Below are 14,834 nucleotides of genomic sequence, written 5' to 3' on the forward strand. Positions count from 1 at the left end.
GTGGGGAGCTGAATTCAGCGAGGTCAGAAGTGGAAGGCCTATATGCTGCCTGCCAGAGGCACTACTGCGCTGTGCTTCAGTCACCGTCGAAAGTGAGGGAAGGGGTCTTTCTCTTCAAGTGACAAGCTCCCAAAAGGCCAAGACCTCCTACTCCCACCCCCACGGATGGGTACACCTGGGAGAGGGTGGGGCTTTTTCTTCAACATCTCCCTGCCCTCCGAAGTGCTATGCAGCTTCCAGAAGGGAGTCCCCCTGGCTTCGGGGTCTCTCCTTCCTGTAGCTCCCACTCCACACCCTTCCAGTGCCAGAGGTGCCTCCGCTGGTGGGGCGAGGCGGGCAGCTGGGCCAAGAGGGGGTAGGGGGCAGGCAGTTCCCGGGGCGGCCCCTTGGCGGCGCTAGTCGCGCAGCAGCGTGTACTCCTTGGGCGCCCAGAGCAGGCGCGGGCGGTGGATCTCGGCCCGCGGGCCTATGTCCGGGCTCCAGCAGTACTCGGGCGACAGCACCTTGGCGGGCTTGTGCAGCCAGAAGAACTTGTTGAGATGGCTCTCGTCGTGCCAGCGCGCCTCGAGGCCGCGCGCGCGGTCCCGCTGCATGCCCCGCGCGCAGTGCGCCGTGAGCTCGCGCAGCGCCGCCACACTGCCCCCGAACACGGCCGCGTGGTAGTAGAAGTCGCCGTCGCCCGGCGCCAGCGCGGCGGCTGAGCGCGCGTTGCGCTCGAAGGGCAGCAGCCGCCGCGGCCAGTGGTAGTGCCAGGCATGCAGCTGCGCCACCGACTCGGCCAGCGCCTCGGGCCCGAAGGAGCTGCTGAAGTGCTGGTCCACGTCCATGCACAGCACGAAGTGTGCCTCGCGGCCCAGCCGTCCGCCCAGTGCCTCGTGCAGCGTGCGCATGCGCCCCATGGACACTTCCTGCCAGCGCCGCGCGCGCTCCACGCGCTCCACGTGTAGCCGGCGGCCCGCGCCCAGCGACACACGCGGCACGGCGGCCGGCCGATCGGTGAACACGTAGTACACCACGCGCTGGCCCACCATGAAGTGCTGCTCGGCCGTCTCCAGGAAACGCGCCAGGTACTTCTCTAGATACCTGCGGGGCCGCCAGAGTCAGCCTGAAAGCCACGCCCCGCGTGGCGTGTGCAGCTTGCCCATCCCCCTCCCCCGCTTCCGAGGCTTCCGCGCAGCAGCCGTGGAACCCCAGAACCGTCCGGTGCTACAGTCTTTCATCTTTGAGAGTGTGTGTGTGAGGGAGTGTGTGTGTGTGTGTGTGTGTGTGTGTGTGTGTGTGTGTGTGTGTGTGTGTGTGTGTGTGTGTGTGAGGGAGTGTGTGTGTGTGTGTGTGGGCGTGTGGGTGTGTGGGTGTGTGGGTGTGTGGGTGTGTGTGTGGTGGGGGGGGTGCCCTGAAGAGATGGGGCGCTTCCGAGGCTTGACCACAGCAGCTGTGGAACCTCAGAACCGTCCAGTGCTACAGTCCAACCGTATGTGTGTGTGTGTGGGGGGAGTGTGTGTGTGAGGGTGAGTGTGTGTGTGTGAGGGGGGGGTGCCCTGAAGAGATGGGGCGCTTCTGAGGCTTCCCCACAGCAGCCATGGAACCTCAGAACCATCCGGTGCTAGTCAACCGTGTGTGTGTGTGAGGGAGAGTGTGTGTGAGGGAGTGTGTGTGTGTGTGTGTGTGTGTGAGGGAGTGTGTGGGGGGGAGTGAGTGTGTGTGTGTGTGAGGGAGAGTGTGTGTGTGTGAGGGAGTGTGTGGGGGGAGTGTGTGTGTGTGTGTGAGGGAGTGTGTGTGTGTGAGGGAGTGTGTGGGGGGGAGTGTGTGTGTGTGTGTGAGAGTGTGTGAGGGAGTGTGTGTGTGTGTGTGTGTGAGGGAGTGTGTGGGGGGAGTGTGTGTGTGTGTGAGGGAGTGTGTGTGAGGGAGTGTGTGTGTGTGAGGGAGTGTGTGTGGGGGAGTGTGTGTGTGTGTGTGTGAGGGAGTGTGTGGGGGGGAGTGAGTGTGTGTGAGGGAGTGTGTGTGTGTGTGAGGGAGTGTGTGGGGGAGTGTGTGTGTGTGAGGGAGTGTGTGTGTGTGTGAGGGAGAGTGTGTGAGGGAGTGTGTGGGGGGGAGTGAGTGTGTGTGTGTGAGGGAGTGTGTGGGGGAGTGTGTGTGTGTGAGGGAGTGTGTGTGTGTGTGAGGGAGAGTGTGTGTGAGGGAGTGTGTGTGTGTGTGTGTGAGGGAGAGTGTGTGGGGGGGAGTGAGTGTGTGTGTGTGAGGGAGTGTGTGTGTGAGTGTGTGTGTGTGAAGGAGTGTATGTGTGAGGGAGAGTGTGTGAGGGAGAGTGTGTGTGAGGGAGTGTGTGTGTGTGAGGGAGTGTGTGTGGGGGGAGTGAGTGTGTGTGTGTGTGAGGGAGAGTGTGAAGGAGTGTGTGTGTGTGTGTGAGGGAGAGTGTGTGTGAGGGAGTGTGTGTATGAGGGAGAGTGTGTGAGGGAGAGTGTGTGTGAGGGAGTGTGTGTGGGGGGAGTGAGTGTGTGTGTGAGGGAGTGTGTGGGTGTGTGTGTGAGGGAGAGTGTGTGAGGGAGTGTGTGTGTGAGGGGGAGTGTGTGTGTGAGGGAGTGTGTGTGAGGGAGTGTGTGTGTGAGGGGGAGTGTGTGTGAGGGAGTGTGTGAGGGAGTGTGTGTGAGGGAGTGTGTGTGTGTGTGAGGGAGAGTGTGTGTGTGAGTGTGAGGGAGTGTGTGTGGGGGAGTGAGTGTGTGTGTGAGGGAGTGTGTGTGTGAGGGAGAGTGTGTGTGAGGGAGTGTGTGTGTGTGAGGGAGTGTGTGTTAGTGTGTGTGTGTGAGGGAGTGTGTGTGTGAGGGAGTGTGTGTGTGAGGGAGTGTGTGTGAGGGGGAGTGTGTGTGTGAGGGAGTGTGTGGGTGTGTGTGTGAGGGAGAGTGTGTGTGAGGGAGTGTGTGTGTGAGGGGGAGTGTGTGTGTGAGGGAGTGTGTGTGGGGGAGTGAGTGTGTGTGTGAGGGAGTGTGTGTGTGAGGGAGAGTGTGTGTGAGGGAGTGTGTGTGTGAGGGAGTGTGTGTTAGTGTGTGTGTGTGAGGGAGTGTGTGGGGGAGTGAGTGTGTGTGTGTGTGAGGGAGAGCGTGTGTGAGGGAGTGTGTGTGTTGAGGGAGAGTGTGTGTGAGGGAGTGTGTGTATGTGTGTGAGGGAGTGTGTGTGAGGGAGGGTGTGTGTGTGTGTGTGTGTGTGTGAGGGGGAGGTGCCCTGAAGAGATGGGGCGCTGCACTCCCTCTATTGAGTATGTTTCCCCTGACTGCTTGATCAGCAGAGTACCTAGGAAGTGACGCTGTGCTGACCCTTTGGAGGACTGTCCAGTTTGTCTCTCTAGAGCTTTGAGCCTTCATTTCAGAAGTCCCAGAACGTTGGTGCTGCTTTGATGCGAGGTCTCCCAAGCTAGCGGTATGGAGGGGCTGTGTGGGGAGAGAGGGTGCCCCACCAGTCCTCAGCAGTTGGTCTCGCAGTTGAGACCCAGATGTTTGGGGGCAGTGAGGAGCCCTTCCTGTGAACCCTGTCTGAACTTCTGACCCACAAAATCATGAGATACAATAATATGGTTTTTTTTTTTTTTTTTTTTGTGACCGGTAAGGGGATCGCAACCCTTGGCTTTGTGTCGGCCGCACCGCGCTCAGCCAGTGAGCACACCGGCCATTCCTATATAGGATCTGAACCTGCGGCCTCGGCGCTCCCGTGCCGCTGCGCTCCCAGCGCCACACTCTCCCGAGTGAGCCACAGCGTTGGCTCAATATGTTGTTTTAAGTCACTGAGTTTGTAGTCATTCCTTACATAGGTAACTGGAAAGCTTGGAATACTGTATGATATATATATAAACAGACCTTGAGATCTTAGGGTTTTAAAATAGTTGTAATAATGCCTAATGTTTTGAGCATGTATCTTGTGGCAGACACAGTTCCAAGTCAAAGTGCATTATCTCATTTAAAGAGTTTTAGCGACTTGGGCAAGTGTACACAATTGATAAGTGGCAGAGTCAGGGTTTGAAACTACCTTGGTATTGGAGCCTGCACCTTTGCTTGCATTTGCTGACTTCCTGATGGAACTATGGGAAACTGGAATCAAAGACCTAGGAAAGTTCAGCATCCCAGGGTGTTGCACTCACTGCATCTTGGATCTCAGGACTTCAGGATCACAGAATTTCTGCCCCTTGAGATTCTGACCCCTGGGTCTGCTACAGGAACTCCCTACTGAGCATCTATAATGGAAGTAGGGGCACTGAGGCCCTGGGAAAGTCCAAGGCCCTCAGTGGCCCAGCAGTTCTGCCTGTCTGGTCCATGAGTCATCCCTTGGTCCTCTTTGCCCTCTTGCCTTTCAGAGGCCCTCCTGGCTTTCTCTCCCTTTTAGAGTGTGAGGGACAGAGTTGGAAGAGCCTTGAACAGTTGTCTGAGGTATGACAGAATTTCTTCTCTAGCCTTTCCAATATTTCTTCCTGGATCGGAAGCTCTCACTACCTTCCCCAAATAGCCTATTTCATTATTAGAAATGCTTCCTTTAAGTGCCCTGAACTCTACCTCTCTGTATCTTAAGGTTGTAGGATCTGATTTCCACTCTTAGCCAGGAGTCCCCTTTGCATCACTTCTGGCAGATGGACATCCAGCTTGGACACCTCCTCCCATCCGTAATGGGGAGGTCAGTGCCCTTGACCTTTCATCCCTACACCTGGAGGCCCAGCCATTGCCCAGGCCTCTAGTTCCTTGATTGATGTCCTCTCCTGTAGTGATTCTGTTCTCCACCCTCCTCGGTCACCTGCCCCCATGGCTACTCCCTTGATTCGGTCATCATCAGTGTCTGTCCCACCTTCAAAATTACAACCTTATCCACACCACTCTGTGAGGACTCTATTCTTCCAGCTCATTAGCTCTGATTACCACCCCTCCCCTTGCAACAGTCCTATCTCATTGAGTCCTCTAATCTGGTGACCCTGCCACTTTCTCAGTATTTGTCACCTCCCTTCTCTCTTCACTTACTTCTTTACCCAGCTCAGATGCACTTTCTTGCAAAACCACTCAGCTCCTCAGCCCCTCTCCCTCAGCCAGATTTGCTTGGCAAAACCTCACTGCCATCCCACCCCCACCCCCACCCTGTGTGCCTGCACCTGAGCCGCTGACCTCCAAAGGGCACTTTGCAGCCAGATCATTCTTTCGGTGCCACCAGATGGACCTGCCCCAGCTGCTAGGCAGGTTCCTTCTAGACATAGTTCTGAGCCCCTGGCTGCCTGTGTTGGGTGGGATCTATGGTGTGGGTGTCCAGGGAGGAGAAGGGTGGTTTTGCACTCGTCCTGGGAGTCTAGGTCATGCTGCCTTTGTCTCTATCTTCACTTTGGGATTGCATGGCACAAGGGAACAGGGTAGGGTGCCCCACCTCCTTCATCGCATGCACACCCCTTCTGCTCCCTACCTGAACAGCACCACTCCCCGGCCCCAGGCCTTACCTGCCTACAGCAAAGACAGTCAGTCCAATGGTGAGGTTCTGCTCTCCAGCCTCTTGCTGGGCCATATCTGGGTTGAAGGTGCCATCCCAAATAATGGGGGCCCCCCAGGAGGTACAGGTCAGGACTTCAGGCCGGGCCCTGGCCAGGGCAGGGATGGGGAGACAGCTCCATTCATCCACCTACTTGCTACTTGCTCACTGCCACCTCCCCAGGTCTGGGCCCTAAGGACCCACAAGTGGATCTGATTCTGTCTCTGCTCCTAGAAGCCTCTAACTCAGAACCAGCACAGACAGAGGACTGGGAGATGTGTGGTCCCATGGGGCTGCTAGGGTTGGTAGGTGGAGCTGCTAACCCTGCTGGGGTGGGGGATGTGAGGAGGGCAGGGACATGGGGCAGAGCTCTGTAGGGTTTGTGAGTGCTCTCAGCATGGAAGGGATGGTAGCTCCTTACCAGGGAAGCAGGACACCCGTGAAGTTGTCTCTCAGCAGGAGCATTGTGGCCGAAGAGCAGACGCCCATGGGGATGAGGACTTCCAGGTGCCTGTGGGGTGGGGGCAGCAGTGAGGTGCATATCAGCCTGCTCGGGAGCTCTCTTGCTTTACTCCTTACAAGGAGGGAGAACCCACAAGGACACTTGTCCAGGCTGAGCTAGCCACCACCCACCATCCTTTGAGGAGGTACTTGGAAAGATCCACTTTAACCCTGACCCTGGGGTTCCACCTCAAGTGCTGGAGAAGGGGCTTGTACCTGACTATAGGGATCCCATACAGGAGCAGGTACAAGAGGCCAAGTGCAAGAAGGATCAGCCGCCAGAAGGTTCTCTTCCAGGCCCTGGGGGGGAGGGGCGTCAGTAATGCATTTATATACACACGTATACCTGCACACATATATGAAAATTTATTTGTGTAATTTTAATATTGTTGTTGTTTTGGATATGAATGTTCCATTCACATGGTACAGACATTCAAAGGGATCGAAGAGTGTATACAGTGAAAAGTCTCCTATTTGCAGCCACGCAGTGTTACATGTTTCTTGTGTGTCCTTCCAGAGAGTTTTTTCATATACAGGCAAATGTTAATATGGTAGCAAATACTCTCTCTTTCATTCCCCCCCACCACACATGATAGCACAGTGGCCATGCTATTCTGCACCTTGCATTTTTCACTGACCGTTATCTCTCTGAGGTTATTCCATCTCAGTATTTAAAGAACTTCCTCACCCTTTTGTCCAGCTGCCTACTATGCAATTGGTTGGAGATAGCATAACTTACCTAACCAGGCCCCTGCTGATGAGCATTTAGGTGTCTAATTCTTTGCTTTCCCCAGCAGTGCTTTGGGGCACGACCTTGGGGAGGGCTGGGGGATGATAGCATTAGGGGTTGGGGTGCTTAGCCTGGGTGGGATGACCTTGGACAGGAAGAGAAGCTGGGAAAGGATGCAGTGAAGCTTGAAGCGTGGTGGCTGGGAGTTAAGAGCTGACTAAGCCCTAGAGATCAGTTGCTGGGCTGTCTGTGGTCAGAGAACACATGTCTGTGACAGCTTCTGTCACCAGGTGGGGCAAGTTCCTCCAGCAGAGTTCAATGGCCCCATTTCTGATGCAGAGGAAGTGGGCTTTGGGATTTGTCCAGGATAGCTGTTTCTTGGAAGGGCCCCAAATGTTGAGAATCATTATAAACTCCTCCTGGGGAGCTCATCCTATTCTCCCCTCCGCTGCTGTGTGCTCATGTCTCTAGAGAGACTGAAACCATATGGCGAGGAGCACAGACACTGGGGCCAGATCCCCAGGTTTGACTTCCAGCTCCACTACTTATTAGGTGTCTGACTTTGGGCAAAGAAGATCTGGCCCTCTGCATGTCAGTCTCCTCATCTATAAAATGGGGATAATAAGAATACCTGCCTCAGAGGGCTGTTGTGGACATTGAGTTAACACAAGCTAAGTGCTTAGAACATGGCCTCACTTACTAAACTTTAGCTACTGATATGATGATTATCCTTCTTCCTGAACAGACCCTCATCATCCCCTGGGCAACTTCCCAGCTCCACTCCCTGCCCTACAAATCCTTCCAAAGTCTGGTTCCTTGTGGTCTCTTCTAAGAAGCCTGACTGAATCAGACCCTCCTGCCTCTGCCTTTTCTGCTCCTGCACTTAACTGTTCCTCAGCAAGTGTATCTGTTAAATAGCTCTGAGAACCACTTTGCAGTTGTTTGTGTGTGAATATATCTACCTGGGCACCATTTCAGCACAGAGCACCTCCTTCTGTTCAGCTGGCCAAGCCAGAAACCTGGGTGCACCCTGACTCCTCTCTGGCATCTGCTGTCGGTCCCCAGGTTGGGTTGGCTTGGTCTCCTTGATCTCTGCCCCATGGTCCCCACAGTGCTCCTGTCCTGCTCATCCATCACCAGGACTGCTGCAGCAGCTCTCTTCCTACTTCCAGCGACTCCCTACACAGCCCCCAGAGTCATCTCGTAAAAAATCAACCTGCCTCAAGTTTCCATGTCACACAAACAAGTACATTCTAAAAGAAGAAATGCAAACATATGGAAAAATGTTCACCCTCACCAGTAATCAAAGACATACAAATTAGAGCAAGGTGGTATGTTTTGCCTATAAAATGAGCACTTTAAAAAAAAGACATAATGAAAATAGCCATGCTGCAAGAATACAGCAAGATAGGCACTCTTGTGCTTGCTGGTATGAGTGTAAATTGCCACACCCTCTTGAAAGCTATTTAGCTATGGGAATGGAAGGCTTTCAGTATTTATCCCCTTTGATTCAATAACCCCAGCTTCTGGGAATCTGTTCAAAGGAGATAATCCTCAGTATGGAAAAACTCTGTACATCAAGATGGTGACCGGTTTCTGTTCAGTCATGCATTCAGCATATGTTTATTGGGCACAAGCTCAGCATCAAGCACTGTGCTAGATCAAGGATTTAGATGTGAATGAGACACAGACCCTGTCAGGGTGTGGAGTCAGGAAGATGGCGTGGGGTGGGGTCAGGGGAGGGGAGTGAGGGAATGGGTCACATAACAGACTGGAAACAGATGAAGGGAACACAGCACAGTGAATACTGTGATTAGGATAAATACAAGATGTTACGAGGGCAAATTAGAGGGTGGCACCTAAGCCTTGGCAGATGAGGAGGAAGTCAGGAGGCTTCCTGGAGGAGGTGACCTCTAAGTTAGGACCTGAAGAGTTAGAAGTTATCCAGGCAGAGAAGGCAGTAGAGGCAGAAGGGAGGTCCATGAAAAGAAAACAACACTGTGCCAAAGTGAGGAGGTGAGTGAAAGCCTGGAATACAAATGGAACTGTAAGTTGTTCCACAGCAGTGGAGTGTGGAATGCAGATGGGGAGCGGTGAGAGATCAGGCTGAGAGGTCACCCAGGGCCCGCATTCCACTCTCAGGGTTTTGCATTTCATCTTGAAGGCCAAGTATTTCCTCCAGGGAGTGACACAGTCAGATTTTTATTTGGAAAAAAAAAAAAAAATACTCCAACTGAACTGTTGAGCCTGGACATGGTTGGGTGGGAGGGAGGGCATAGCTGGAGGCAGGAAAACGAGTGAGGGGCCAGGTGCCAACCTGTGGGAGCTACTAGGGGCATGAACCAGAGCGTTGGCAGCTGTCTGGGGAGGATTAAGTGGTGAAGGTCTGTCAAGAGGTGGAATGGGCAGGACTTGACCTTGATTAGAGGGACAGGGCTGGGAGATTGGAAAAGAGAAGATGCTTGATTGGTTGGAGGTAGGGGCTGGAGCCCACAAGGCAGGCAGGCTCAGGAGAGAGTTTTGGGATTCTCCAGGAGGGCAGGATGTCATGGGAGAGAGGGAGAGAGCACAGAGGGAGAGGAGGCTGGGCCTGGGCCAGGTGGCAATGGGAGGGAGACTGAGCGGGTAGTTAAGTGGGAGGTGCAGGGGTTAAGGCAGAGGCCGGGGGTGATGGTGGCGGGAGTGGACTCTATCCAGGAGTAAGGAGAAAAGAGACAGATGGCAACTGGAGGGGGTCAAGGGGTTGGGATTGATGGAGGTGTTTGTTTCTTTTACATAAGGGAGACTTGAGCTTGGTTGAATGCTGCTTGGAAAGTGTCCGTGGAGAAGATGTTTGAAGTCACAGGAAAGGACTTTATCTGAGCCACTCAGATATAACTGAAAAAGGCTTTAGTGTCCAGCTGAAGGACTGATGAAATAAACCTTGTTATGAAGACTCTGCAATCACAAGGAAAAATGCTTACGCAGGAACGTTAAAGGAAAAAAGCAAGACCTGAAATTGATACGCACTATGATTACAATTAAGCAAGAATAAAAACATGCACCAGAAAATGACTAAGAGGAAAAACTTAAGAGTTTGTGCAATAAGATTATAGTAGGATTTTTTCCTTTTGTTTTTTCTCCCTAATTATCTATAATGTAATTATATTGCCTTTGCTAGTGAAGGAAAAATACAGTTAGCAATTTGCAAAAAAACCCAAGTTGTGTTATGCTTCCTGCAGACTGCAGGATAAAGCCCACTTCTCTTAGCCATGCCCAAGAAGCCTTCAGAATCTTGCTCCTCCACTGTACTATCGTCAGAGCTTACACACCCTGACGCAGGTTTCCTGCCTCTAGGAATGGAGGCTGCACATTGAGCAGTCTAAGAATGTTCTTGCAGCATTGCTTGAAAAAGCAAATGGATGTACACAATTTCAGTGTTCATCAGTAGGGAATTGGATGAATGCATTATGCACATTGATACAACATAGCTGTTATAAAAAAGGATGAGGTAGATATATATGTACTCCCTGAAAAAGATCCTAATGTATTAAGGGGGAAAAGGGAATAACAAGTAATATGTAGAGGGAGATTTCTGTGAGGGAAGCTCCTATACCTGTGTATCCATGTGTTTACAATCATGTGTATTGATGTTGTTTTATAATGCAGGAAAAGATCTTAGAACAGCATAGTCCAATAGAAATATGATGTGAGCCACATATGTAATTAAAAATATTCTAGTGGCCACATTTAAAAAGTAAAAAGAAACAGGTATAAACTTATTTTAACAATATTTTTATTTAACCCAGCATATCCAAAATGTTATTTCAACATGGAATCAATATAAAAATTATTGAGATATTTCCCATTCTTGTTTTATACTAAGTCTAAATACTAAATCAAGTGTGTATATTAGACTTACAGTACATTTCAACTGGAACTAGCCACATTTTGAGTGCTCAGTAGCCACATTTGGCTATCATATTGGACAGTGTGAATTTTGAGGGAGACACACCAGACAGCTAGTGATAGGCTGAGACTGGAGGGGAAGGGGGCTCCAACTTTTTGCTTAATACACTTGTACAATGTTTGACTTTGTGTAATGAGCATTTATTATTTCATTGTCTATATAACTTTTTTTTTTTTTAAAGATGACCGGTAAGGGGATCTTAACCCTTGACTTGGTGTTGTCAGCACCACGCTCTCCCAAGTGAGCCAACCGGCCATCCCTTAATAGGGATCTGAACCCGTGGCCTTGGTGTCATCAGCACCACATGCTCCCAAGTGAGCCACAGGCCAGCCCTATATAACTTTTTAAGGTATATTTGTATAACTTTACCTGTCTATATAACTTTTTATCATGCCACACTCCCAACTTCCTCTTATGTTCTGGTCACCTCCATCTGACTTCACTTCCTGGAGCCTCTCATGGGACAGATCTGGGCATCAAGGTTACAGTGACAGAGGGCACCTGCAGGCATTGGTGGCCACCTGACCTCTCTATTTGAGTGTTTCACCAGAACCTCAAAGTTATATGGTCACAAAGGAGCTCTTGGTTTTCCTGGGAAACCTGATCGCCACATGTGTCTTCTCCATCTTGGTAAATGACATCACATTGACCTCTGTACCCCATTTCTCAAGCTGGATGTCCAGGAATCCTCTTTGGTTCCTCCTCTCTCTCATTCTCCACATTCAGTCCACCAGCAAACTGTGGGGCTCTTGCCATCACCTCCTCTCATGCTGCTCCCGGCCATTGTGCCTCCCACGTGGATAACCTTCCTAGCCTCTCACCAACCTCCCAGCTTCTACTCTTGCCCACTACAATTCATTCTCCACAATGAGTTTTCAAAAGCATACATGAGAATATGCCTCTCCCCTCTTCAAGGTCTTCCAGTGACTTCTCACTGCTCTTAAAATAAAATCCACATCCCTGGTCTAACAAGTTCTGTGGCTTCTGCCCCTGCTGACCTCTCCTATGTCACCCTGCCCAGGCTTACAGCTCACTTTTGCATGGTTTGTCATTCTTGACATTCAGATCTCAGTTACAATTCTCTAGGCATCCTCTTTCACTACTTGGCTTCTCTCTACCAGTGACTCCAGCCCAGCCCTCTTGCTGAGCACTAGCCTCAGGTATCATGTGTTCCCTGGACAGCTGTGTCCACTTGGGCATCCCACTGACACCACTCAGTGCTTCTCAAGCTGCAGTTTGCATTTCCCCTGATCTCTTCATCCTTCTGTGTTCTCAGTGACTGGCCCCAGTGACCCAAGTGGGACCCTTTCTCCCCCCACCCCCTGACAGCACTCAGTCACTAAATTCTATGCTTCTACCTCTGTCCTGGTGCCCAAAGCTCCCTGCTGTCCACCCCCACTGTTCTATTCATGTGTCATTGGATTCCAGTAACAATCTTCTAACCTGCCTCTCAGTTGCCAGCATTCACCCTGCACCATGATGTTTCCTAAGTTTGCCACGACTGTGTCCTCCCCACCTTCATATGTTTGCCAGATTGCTCCTTTCCATCTACCAACAAGCTCTGAATAATTCCTTAAGACCCAGCTTCCTCCTTTGTGAAGACTTCCTCTACCCCATCTCCAATGCCCCTCCCCCAACAAGCTCCTCTGTACCTTTTCCTTTAGTACTTGCCAAACTGTACCAGGCGATTGTCTGCCCCACTAGGCTGTGAGTTTCTCTTCTTTATTAGACTTTATAGTCTTTGTGCCAAATTTCAGAACCTGACTCATAACTTGTGGTATTAATAATTATTTGTTTAGTGAATGAGTGAAGCTATGAATGGGTTCTTTTGACTTCATTCTCTTTCCCAAACTCTTATGCCTTCACTTAAAACTCCATTTTCTTCAGGATTAAGCCTGGACTCTTTATTAATAGCCCCAGACACTTACTGAGCTGGACACCCTGCTAAGTGTTTTTTATGCCTGTCTTATTCAGGTGTGACCACAACCTCTTGAAGATGCTGAGATTATCTCTACTTTATAAAAGAGGAAATTGAGGCTCAGAAAAGTGAAATCACTTGCTCAGGGTCACAAGGCTGCTGAAAGTTAAGTGGTGGGGCTGAGCTTTGAACTTAGGGGTGTCTGACTTCCAAGCCAGAACTTCTGGCATGGCATTTGGGCTCTTTATGACCTGGCCCCAGCTCAGCCCAGAGGCTCCTCTTTTTTTTTTTTTTTCCAGAGGCTCCTCTTAACAAGGGTCCCCAGCTGTTATTTTTCCCCATAGGCTTGGCTCCTCCCAAGTCACCTCATGTTTCCAGGCAGCGTCTCTCCTGCAAGAAGCCAACCCCCCTCTCCACTCTGTCTTCATCTCTTCTCTGAGTTCCTGGAGAGCTGACTGCAGCTGGGCTTTTTCCAGTCCCTGGAAGCCTGGTCAAAGCTGGTGCTGGCAACTGGCAAGAATGCCTCAGGAGGTGCACTATGGGAGATACTTGCCATGCTGAAGGGGCAGGAAAAGGCTGGAGCAGGCCTTTCTCTGCCCTTAGTAGCTGTCCCTACTCTCTGTCAGTCCCCTCCCAACCAGAGCAGGGTGAGCTGATATTTATCGTGGGCTCTGGGCCAGGGCAGCCAAGCTGAGCTGGCCTTGAGTTGCCCAGGTAAGCTCAGTCAGGTCTGGGAGGGTGCTGAGACAAAGGCCTGGGTTGGGGACCCACCAGCTCCTCCCGTGCCTCCCATGCCCCAGCCTGGGATCCCTTAGGCCACAGAGACTCATGCCTGAACCAGTCCTCCACATTCCTTGGTCAGATATTTTTAGGAGGACCCAGTCCACCCCATCTCCACCTACAGATGGTCTCTCAAGCCCCACGCTGTGCTCTGCTCCCCACTCTCCTTGCTTTCAAGAAAGGCTAAAGATCAGTTAGTTGCTAGTTCTTAAGAAGGAACACTTACAGTCCTGGACAATCAGCCCCAGCAAGGATAGGGATAGCTCTCAGTTACATGGGGAACTTAACCCTCCGAGCCTTTGCTTTCTGGCTCACCAAGGGGGTTCAGAGTTCAGAGAAGCAAGAGGAGTCCAACTTTTCACTGGCTATGAGACCTGCAGTCTTCCTCCACCCCACCGTCCCCACGCATGGGCTGTCTCTCTACTCACTGTGCAATGTCCCCTCTTGGAGTCACCTTTTCCCAGGACCTATGCCTTAGCTGGTACTCAGTGGGCTAGCTTCGGTGCTTCCCATTTGGACTGTTTTGGGGGAAGACTGGACCCTTCTTAGGTCAGTTGTCCCCATGCCTTCTTCCTCCCCACACCGGCAGCATCTGCACTCACCTGAGTCCCTCCTTGACAACCATATTTAGAAGCTGGTAGGACAGCCTGCAGCGAACTCATTCAGCTCAGAGCCAGGGAAGAAATGACCTGTTCTTCCTGGAAGGCTGACAAAGCAGCTTCCTGCCCCTCTGACTCAGGAACCACACCCACAGAAGCAGTCAGAGATGGTTTGACCCAAGAAACTGCTTGGGGTGGAGCCTACTGGAGGAAGTTGGTCCCAGGGTTGGGTGGGGGCTGGCAACCATTTTGGGGCCAATCACCTTGAAGAGGTAGATTTGAGCAGTCAGCCTCTGGTTTGCCTGAGGCTATTTTGTACAAACTCCTCTTCCCTGCCCAGGGGGTCCTGGAGCCATTCCTTCAGTGTCTTTCTGCTCCAGGGAATGGCTGGGCATTGGGGTATGGTGTTTGCCACCCTGGGCAATCCCTGTTGTGCAGAGTCCCAGCCACATCTGAAGGGCACTGGGTACTTGATTGTCACCTTGGACAATTCAGCTGATGGTGCCCTTTACTTCCTCAGTAAAATGGGGTACATACACCAGTCATCCAGGAGGCTGAAAACCAAGTAAGATCATGGATGTGGAACAGTTCTGTAATGTGTACCCTGGGCAGTGTTTTTTTAAAGTGGGAACTATGACCCATCAGAGGGCCATGAAATCAGTTTAGTGGATTGTGACCAAGATTTTAAAAGTATGAACAGGAAGAGAACTGAAAATAAAATATCAGAATGTATTGTATATATAAGGGTAGGTTTCGTTTAATGAGATTTTTGTTTCAGTTAAAATATACTTAAGTGTATATATGAGGTTGGGAAATGTTTTTAAACTGTGGGTCGTGATCAAAAAGGGTTTGTGAAATTCTGCATAAAGTGTA

General features: G+C 51.3%; 1 protein-coding gene across 1 annotated transcript; it reads right to left on the reverse strand.

Annotated features, from left to right (window-relative positions):
- Positions 1 to 395: 395 nt before the first annotated feature.
- A3GALT2 (alpha 1,3-galactosyltransferase 2) lies at positions 396 to 14,030 on the reverse strand. Its single transcript, XM_063103771.1, has 5 exons — positions 13,965 to 14,030; positions 6,202 to 6,285; positions 5,906 to 5,995; positions 5,456 to 5,593; positions 396 to 1,083 (listed from the first exon to the last, which is right to left on the reverse strand). The coding sequence occupies exons 1-5, from the start codon at positions 13,985 to 13,987 to the stop codon at positions 396 to 398; spliced, it is 1,023 nt and encodes a 340-aa protein (XP_062959841.1). The 5' UTR covers positions 13,988 to 14,030.
- Between the last annotated feature and the right edge of the window lie 804 nt (positions 14,031 to 14,834).

The sequence above is a fragment of the Cynocephalus volans genome, chromosome 8 (assembly GCF_027409185.1).
Source record: "Cynocephalus volans isolate mCynVol1 chromosome 8, mCynVol1.pri, whole genome shotgun sequence".
Lineage (NCBI taxonomy): Eukaryota > Metazoa > Chordata > Mammalia > Dermoptera > Cynocephalidae > Cynocephalus > Cynocephalus volans.

Bases quoted from the DNA above. Each gene is read 5' to 3' on its own strand.
- A3GALT2 (XM_063103771.1), bottom strand. From the start codon at position 13,987: ATGGTTGTCAAGGAGGGACTCAG. The intron at 5,996-6,201 runs GTACAAGCCCCT...CCCACCCCACAG, and splicing joins TATGGGATCCCTATAGTCAG to GCACCTGGAAGTCCTCATCC. The intron at 5,594-5,905 runs GTAAGGAGCTAC...TGCCCTGGCCAG, and splicing joins ACGGGTGTCCTGCTTCCCTG to GGCCCGGCCTGAAGTCCTGA.